Below are 9,264 nucleotides of genomic sequence, written 5' to 3'. Positions count from 1 at the left end.
TCATAAAAAGCGCCTATTAAAAAGTAACAGCAATTCTCTAGCTAGAACAAGTTATCAAATGAAAACGCATTATTTCTGTTGCTGATCTGTAGTTTTGAACACATTTTTCAATTAAAGTTAATGTCAAAAGGTTTTAGGCTTTACATTGAGAACCTAAATGCAAATGCTCCCTAAGCCCCTTTAAATTATCATATATTACAACTGCCTTTACATTTGAGCAGGAGATTATGGAAATAAACAAGCGATTGGCCAAGCTAAACACAAGTTTAATGTAACTGCCGCCTTCTAAAAAAAAAACCAACTAAGTACGCCCTCTGTCTAAAAAGCTCTAATACATCGGGTTCGAGAGCAAGTCAAGATGAGATTTTTAAAGTGCGAATGTCTCCTCTAATAACTACAAAACAGCAAAGAAAACACAGTGTAGTATCAGCCGATCTTTATTCATATTCGCAAGACAGTTGACGCTCTACCAAATAGCGGGCCAGTGTCGCAAGGGGTCACAGAGACTAGCGAGGCCCCGACTCCGAGTAGGTACTTACACTATTGTCGTTGTAAGTACCTATGTCATTGAAATACTATGCGTATAGCAACAGTAATATTATTTTATCTGCTACCTAATTTCGACCGTGATATATGGAAATGTATAGGTATTATAATGATAAGATAAAAGGGTAGTGATCGCATGCGTATGCCGCCCCCCCCCCTCCCCCCCCCCCCACCCCTCTGCCAATCTAATGATACAAATAATAGATTACAATATCAGCTGTTGTTGTTTTTGACGCACTGATTTTATTTTATAGTTTAAATGCTTGTTAACAAATGTACCTTCTTTAAACACTGCATGACCTAAATGTTAACAAATGAGTTAAATAAACGCTCTTATCATATTTAATCACAATGGTATCTTCCCATAATCATATTGTTGTCACGTAACAATAAACATAATAATATTTTCATTCCTTTGTCTCCTTCACGCGTTCAGTAGCGATCGGGCTGCGCTGGGGCACACTCAAGCGCATGTTTTTTAAATAGAACACCTTGAACTCTAAATATCCGTAAACATCTTAAATGTTTTAACTTATAGCTTAAAAAAGTGCAAGTGAGACATGATGTACGGATTCAGTAAAGTGGGAACGAGGCAGGTGATGAGATGGAGGGAGTGCCGGTTTTATGACAGAGTGAAATATCATTCTGGAACCGGCGTGTTCGGACATCGACCGCGAACAGAAAGCCAGTGTGGTAGGTCAAGCAAAAACTCACTTTATTATGCGGTACACGGCGCCGTTTAAAAAATAGTTTATTCATTTTGCTCTTATAACCCTTAGTATCGGTACACCTGGCCCGGCGTGAACTTCATCATTTTAGTGCCAGTTGCACCATCCGCACTTGACAGACTGATCAACGTCACCCGACGCGCCGCGGCGGTTTACTATGAAACTTTCCATACAATACAATTTAGTTAACTCTTAAACGGTGACAAATAGTTTAGTGCAACCGTCCCTTATTAGTGTTCCATAATTTGACTCTCCAAGAGCTCTTACAGGTACAGGTTCGGTTCAGCATTAACAAAATATTATTATTCAAAACGTATATACCAGGAGACAGTAGTAGTTAGTGATGTTATTATTAATTGTAATTATCGTATCTGTTGTGTTTTGAGATGGTCACCAAAATTATTAGCTTAGCGCCCCTGCATACAAATAAATATGTTTTCTAACTGCACCTACATACACGGGGCAGGTAATTAGTACACCGACAATACTATAGCAGAAGCAGAATACTCCATACAGAAAGCAACTCGTGATAAAATTGCCAGTCATTCAGATCAGGAATTTTCAACCAGTGGACCGCACAACCCTTATATTAGTGTAGCGAGAATCTCAAGATTCCATGAAGGACACAAAATGATTTATAAAGAAAAGGGGGATGACAAAATGCTATTTTTGCACCAAGGGATGTTTGACGCAAAAAAGGGTAGACATCGAATGTCACGATTCTCAATCATGATCAGAAGGGAACCACGAGGAACTAGTAATTAATTAGGCGGTATAGGCCCGCAATTCGCTTCCTTACTCGCTAAAAGCAATTTATCTTACCGTCTTTACAGAACATCAAATTACTTTCAGTGAAGTTATCTCGACGCAATTGTATCGTTTGAAAACCAACCGCAGTGCTTTGAAGTACGTTTTAAATTTTAAATGGAAAACATTAATTAGATACGAGATTGCGACAGCCGACCATTTGATAAATAATCACGGATAACTTTACACGGTAATTTTCTTATTTTAATTGGAAAAGTTTATTATTTTCCGGATTTTGGTTCAACCTTACATGATTTTTATATTTAAATATTTATGGCTAAACCAATACGAGATGTGTACAAAACCAACGTATAAGCAATAAGTAATCATTCCATAGCATGGTTTAAAAAAAAACCGGCCAAGTGCGAGTCGGACTCGCGCACGAAGGGTTCCGTACCATTATCTATAAAACGGCCAAAAAGTCACGTTTGTTGTATCGGACCCCCCCCCCCCTTAAATATTTATTTTATTCTGTTTTTAGTATTTGTTGTTATAGCGGCAACAGAAATACATTATCTGAGAAAATTTCAACTGTCTAGCTATCACGGTTCATGGGATACAGCCTGGTGACAGACGGACAGACAGTCAGACAGCGAAGTCTTAGTAATAGGGTCCCGTTTTTACCCTTTGGGTACGGAACCCTAAAAATTTGACGAATCTTGCTTGAGCTATTATTTTATTTTGTAACCTTTAAAACGTTACACAATTTTAGAAAAGAATAATAAATCTACAATGTATGAACTAACCTATATTTAAAAAAAAACAATATAACAATCATTTTAGGGAATTGAATAACAAAAGAGCCCTTTTTAATCGTTACTAACGAGGTTCATTCCGTGGCTCGCCTTGGACTCAAGAACACTCTTCCATATTTTTTTGTTTCATTTCGCTATAGTTGTTTAAAGAATAGCCCAACCGTGGCCCAACCCGAAAAGAGTAAAAATACCTACCTTCTTGAAATTGAAATCTTGAAATTGAAAATGGCCCAGCAGCTTACCATAAACCCGATCACCCTAAATACTTTCATACGACTAGTTAAATATTAATTCGTTGACATTATCAAGTTTTAACTACTTACTAGTGTTTGTAAGTAATGTAAGTTTTAACGGCCTTCTAGTCTTAGTCGGTAGTGACCCTGCATATGAAGCAGGAGGTCCCGGGTTCGAATCCTGGTATGGTATCCCGGTATGGGTAACTACAAGCTTTGCCTTAGTTTGGGGCTAGGCCGAGATGTGTAAGATTGACCCCAAATATTTATTTTATTATCTTTATTTATCTTCTTAAGTTACATCATTATCTTATGAATACATAAGTAAAATACAAAAAAAATACATATCCGCCAAACTTGCTGACAAATAGTCATGTCAATGAGCAGGAGCTCAGAGCTATACGTCAATTTTGAGCCAGAGACCAAAATATTGTTAGCGACAATTAATGTGTGCGTTGATTTTTTCTCTCCAAACGGATATTAGGAGCTTGTACAGTGTAGGCAAGCACGTGATGGAGTGATGGGTCTGTAGATCTTCGCTTCCGTGGTACTACTATAGAGCAGAAAGGTTACACCAGTTGTTAGGGAACCAAGCTCGAGGGTTTGTTGTGGAACTGCGTTGCCAATTTAAGTATTATTTATTTTCTTCAGTGTAATAATTGATTAAAATAACACAATTATAATTTTAAAATGTTTAATATTCGTGTTACAGAAACACCGCAAGAAATACTCGTGAAGAGGTACGAGAACTGCCGCGCGCAGCAACTAGTCGACGCATATCGCACCCACGGACACCTTAAAGCTACCATTGATAACGTAGAATACAAGAGCGTTGACAGGTACTATCATAATTATGTGTGTAAACATTTGTAGTCAATGTAGGTAAATGACCTGCGTAATACGATTCTGAAGAGATAGAGCAATAACCCATTTTGAGTGGTATCTCCCAATATCTCCCATGCTAGTGTTTGTCACGGTTGCATATCTCCTGATCAATATTATTGTAAGCGCTTAAGAAAATTGCTCGGGGCAATGCTGAGCCGAACGGAGCCGAGTTTGCCCAAAGCAAGCGTAAGTATCCCATAGGTATTCTGAACAGGTTATGAATTTGATCTACATTTGTTATGTTACCTATGTTATCATTACAATCAGAATACGTATCCGGTCGTCTCCAGGTAAATCAGGGCCGTGTTGCATAATAAACTACAACTAATATTACAAGCGGAACTCCTTTTCTAAACCATAATCGTTTCAGGAACGTGAAAGTGCTGGAGCCGTCCCGATACGGTCTGTCGGTGCAGGACGCAGTTGACGCGGGCATCGTGTACGGCGCCGACGGCACGCGCGCCGTGGCCGACCTTGTCGACCAGCTCGAGCGTATATACTGCGGACCGATTTCTTATGAATTTACACATTTAGAGGTACTTATCAATTGATAACATTTTGCTAATTAGATTATTAAATGAATAAAGTATTTAAGAATATTTAATTATATGTCGTAACATAGTTATAAGAAAGCGATTCATTACTATCTTACTAGGAATATAACTATAATACGTCTTTAGTTTAGTGATATAGTTATATTACTGGATTAAGTTTAGTGAAATAATTGTAGGTAGGAGTGCGGCCGTGCGGCGGAGGTATAGTTATATCCCTAGGGATATAATTATATGCCGTATAATACGTATTATAGTCATATTCCTAGTAAGATAGATATATCTTACTAGGAATATGATTATAATAAGGTATTTGACTAAACTAATGTGGTATATTCTTAACTTAATCCAGTAATATAACTATATCACTAAACTAAAGACGTATTATAGTTATATTCCTAGTAAGATAGTAATGAATCGCTTTCGTATAACTATGTTACGACATATAATTATTATATCCATAGGGTTATAACTATATAACGGCTTTATCTATCTTACTGCGACATATATATAAATCGTAGCAGACTATGATAATCTATAATTTATCGCAATTTTATATATATATAGCTGGTCAAGCAAATCTTGTCAGTAGAAAAAGGCGCCAAATTATAAAAAATGTAGGCGCGAAACGGGATATCGTCCCATAGAAAATTTGAATTTTGCGCCTTTTTCTACTGACAAGATTTGCTTGACCAACTATAGATGATGTTTAAATTGATTGTCGATGACGCCGTTTTCGCCTTCTTCATATCAAATTTTTTAAAGTAGGTATTAAAAAATTGTTATTATTCTTTTCAATGCCCCTATGAACCCAGAACTACATATAGGTAAAAAATAAGTCAAGCAAATACAAATGTAACAATTATAAACCATATACGATCGATTACATTCTTTTGCTTCATAAGTAATTGTTACCTACTGATTTTTATAAAAGCGTTTTTCAAAAAAAACGAACTATAACTGGGTTTAATAAAACATCGAACTCCAATTTCAATGCACCCAATCAATTCTCTCCGATTCGGGCCCCGTCAAATTCTGACAAATCCGAGTGGATACGAAATTCAATCAACGGCAACGTTTGTTAACAGCGTATCGGTTCAGCCAGCTGTACATACCAGCAGGAAACATGCGGAAAAATATAAAATCTAGCGAAACTGTAGGGAATCAACTTTTCAACTTTATGAACATTGATGTAAGTACAGTCAGCATCAAATAAATAGTGACGGCCAAAGTGACCAAATATATCGTCCAAATTTAAACTATCGTGAGACATATTTACTTAGCTGACTTAGCGGTTTCACTCACGTATTTACATGTTGTCACGCCCACCCGTCGTGACCGCTACTCACTCAGGCACTGTTAGTGCTTGAAAATGGAGACCTAGGCTCTCCGAAACATGTCGCGCGAGTGACTAAAAATACGTGAGTGAAACCGCTAAGTTAAGTTATAGTAATATATCGTTGTGTATCGATACATATGGCCACTGTGTCCGTCACTATCTATTTGATGCTTACTGTACCATCGCCCACACTGTTAACTGAACATCGGTGGACCTTATGCCTTTTGTAATAAGGTTCACCGATGTACAGGTAGGAGTGTTGCTGTTTGTACTATAGTCCCCGAGATTGTCAAAATTGACTGATCAAGTGACCAACCTATATAGCAAAAATCTTAGCTAAAGCCCCTCAAACATAGCTGCTACAGCTAGTAGCTGTGTACAGTTTACAAAAACGCATTGAATAAATTACATTCACATTGATAGGAGTGCATTACTATTCAAATATCTTAGCAAAGTAAGTCATATATGAATGCAAATCTTGACAACAAATAATTTCTACATCTAAAAGACGTCTATGCGAGCACTTCACTATTACCTACATTAAAAAACTGGCCAAGTGCGAGTCGGGCTCGCGCACAAAGGGTTCCGTATCATTACGCAAAAAAACTGCAAAAAAATCACGTTTCTTGTATGGGGGCGCTACTTAAATATTTATTTTATTCTGTTATTAGTATTTGTTCTTATAGCGGTAACAGAAATACACCCAGTCACCCGACTGGGTGGGGGTTTTTCCTCAGTCACCCGTTGACCACGAACGCTGTAAAGGGTTCGAAACATCGGGATGTATTATAAATTCAATATACGCGATATAATCCGTTTCATAGTTTTATTTCATGAGAAAACAACTCAAGATGTTCGTGCAATTACTTTGCCACTCTTGTGGATAAAGTGCAACTTTCTCATTCGTTTTTGATGGTGTGGTGAAAATACATTTTTGCTATTGACAGACAGAAGCCGAGCGAGAATGGTTTGCACAACGAGTGGAGAGCGGAGTAGACCACATAGACAAGACACGTCGTCTAGAAATAGCCAAAGAGCTGATGCAGTCGCAGGCGTGGGATAAGTTCTTGGCAGTGAAGTTTCCCTCTGTCAAGCGGTATTGCGGGGAGGGCGCTGAATCGCTTCTAACGTTCTTCTCGACGCTGTTTGAATTGACTACCTCAGGTGAATAGTTTATAATAATAAAGGTCTAGTTAGGCATCTATATCCCTCTATGCAATATATAATGAAGTTTACTCAGTGTTAATTTAAAAAAAATTTTTTTTTTTCAAGTGTAACATTATTCCAAGGGATTGTTTTTCAAAAGTGTCACAATTTGCTTTTACATCTAACTTCTTTCAGAGGGAGTTCAGCACGTGACAGTGAACATGGCGCATCGCGGAAAACTGAACACCCTGACAGGGCTACTGGGCTGCCCGCCAGTTAGAATATTCCACAAATTCAGTGGGCAACCCGAGTTTCCCGAGGAGGCCGGCGCCGCCTGCGATACGGTCATGCATTTCAGTAAGGGTTTACACGAATTATTGTAACTTTAAATACGGTTAGTTAGAAACCATTCAATAAAACAGAAAAAACACCTTAACTTCAGATTACATCAGACACCTGCCAAAAGCTTTCATATAACTGCAAAATAAAATGTCCGACCGGATCCAATCGCCGCATCCAAAACTATTTGACTGCTCTTCAACGACTGGGATTCAACGTGTGTATGTTTATTCTACCTACTTTGGTAGCTAAGGTACTATTTATTACTTAAGCAGCCGAATAAATGAATCAATGTCTACGGCATTGAAAGTAAATATTATTATGTAGTTAGGTACTATGCGTATTGTTACAATTTGGGAAATAGCCATACAAGTGTGTTAGTTTTGGGCTTCGTTAAAAGCTTTTGTAAAGTAGGGCTTTAATGTAATTAAGTAGTCTTGTGTGTTGGTAATGTATAGAAAGATTATTACGACTCAGGAAATTGACCGCTAATACGGCTCACAATAAAATTAGCGTTCAATTCCCTCTGTCGTTCTGCTTGGTTCTAATTTCGCTGTGAATAGGTAGCGACCTATTATGCGATTGTAACAATATTTCATTTCGACACGATTATGTAGCTTTTTCATTTCAATGTATGTAGTAAGTTAATCACTTATGAATCATCTATAACAGAATAATACCGGACAATCTTTTATTCATCAATATTTTATTCGGTAAACAATAAACTTATTCTTATTCTTATTCATACCTTACGTTTGGATTGATTTCTTTTGATCAATTGGCTGATCATTTGTATTGTTGCAGGTTCTTCATCAGATATAGTCCGAAATGGTAAAACAGTTCGATTTTCCCTGATCAACTGCCCGTCTCATTTGGAGGTAATTTCGGTTTGGTTACTAACGCACTTAAACAAAATATACAATTTTGATAAAAGTTTTAATTTAACTGGTGATTCGTGTATTTTTTTTAAATTGGATTGATCAAAACTTTAAAAAGAGATTGATTTCAACCTAACGACGACGACGTAATTGGATGTTACATTACAGTGTTTATATGATTAGCTTCCGATTCTTCTGACCATCTCTGACATTTACAGAAAGTATAAAAAATTAGTTTGTAATAAAGCACCAGGATAAAAAGTCGATGGCACACACGTATTCAATGAACGCTTGCAACTTAAGAGGTGCCACATACTTATCAATTTAAGGTGACAAGCTAAAACAAAATTAGAAAAAACAACAAATAATTTCACATTCAAAATATCTTGACAAGAAAATAGAGTAGATAAGAAGTGCAAACGTTTCTACAATTCGAAGATTCCCAACTTCACAGGAAGGTCCAAAAAAAATTGGCCTGTCTGCCTGCTGCGTTCAAATTCCGGTAAGAACATTTATTTGTGTTGCGAGCAGACATATTTGGTCCAGTGAAGTTTTTTTTTTCATTTATTCAGAAACCAAACAGTCATATAAACATATCAAAAATGCGATACAAAAGGTACCGCAACAAAAGAAAAATACAACAAAAAAGACCTGGAGGTTCATAAATTAATATTTCTATTAAGCCCAATAAGACTTATGGATATTTAGATGACGTATTATCGTCATATCGGTAGATACCATAAAATAGTGATAGTTACCTATGTATTAATTTGCAGGCCGCCAACCCAGTGTCTATGGGCAAGGCGCGATCCAAACAACTGCAGCTGAAAGAAGGGGATTACTCGACCGACGGTTCCTCCAAGATGGGAGACAAAGTATTAAATTTGCAAGTAAGATTCCTTAAAATAAATATATGCCTTCGTCGGACGGCATATGAACGTGTCTTGAATATTGACCGTGGAAAGAGAAAGAAAGAGAAAACTTTCAAAGACTTGTGAAGAAACATTTTGAAATTGCAATAGCTTCGTAGAAATAACGGCGTTGTCGTACATAGGTA

General features: G+C 37.2%; 1 protein-coding gene across 1 annotated transcript in view; it reads left to right on the top strand.

The window, feature by feature from the left end:
• The first annotated feature begins 1,001 nt into the window (after positions 1-1,001).
• The window catches only part of LOC134753374 (probable 2-oxoglutarate dehydrogenase E1 component DHKTD1 homolog, mitochondrial), a 44,100-nt gene continuing 35,837 nt past the window's right edge, over positions 1,002-9,264 (top strand). The window contains exons 1-7 of the mRNA XM_063689264.1: positions 1,002-1,239; positions 3,782-3,908; positions 4,325-4,490; positions 6,792-7,008; positions 7,186-7,347; positions 8,134-8,207; positions 8,984-9,097. Coding sequence (XP_063545334.1) covers positions 1,107-1,239; positions 3,782-3,908; positions 4,325-4,490; positions 6,792-7,008; positions 7,186-7,347; positions 8,134-8,207; positions 8,984-9,097 — 993 coding nt within the window. The 5' untranslated portion in view covers positions 1,002-1,106. The remainder of the gene's footprint in view (positions 1,240-3,781; positions 3,909-4,324; positions 4,491-6,791; positions 7,009-7,185; positions 7,348-8,133; positions 8,208-8,983; positions 9,098-9,264) is intronic.

Source organism: Cydia strobilella, chromosome 2 (genome assembly GCF_947568885.1).
Source record: "Cydia strobilella chromosome 2, ilCydStro3.1, whole genome shotgun sequence".
Taxonomy (NCBI): Eukaryota; Metazoa; Arthropoda; class Insecta; order Lepidoptera; family Tortricidae; genus Cydia; species Cydia strobilella.
This window is presented reverse-complemented; position numbering and strand designations above follow the sequence as displayed.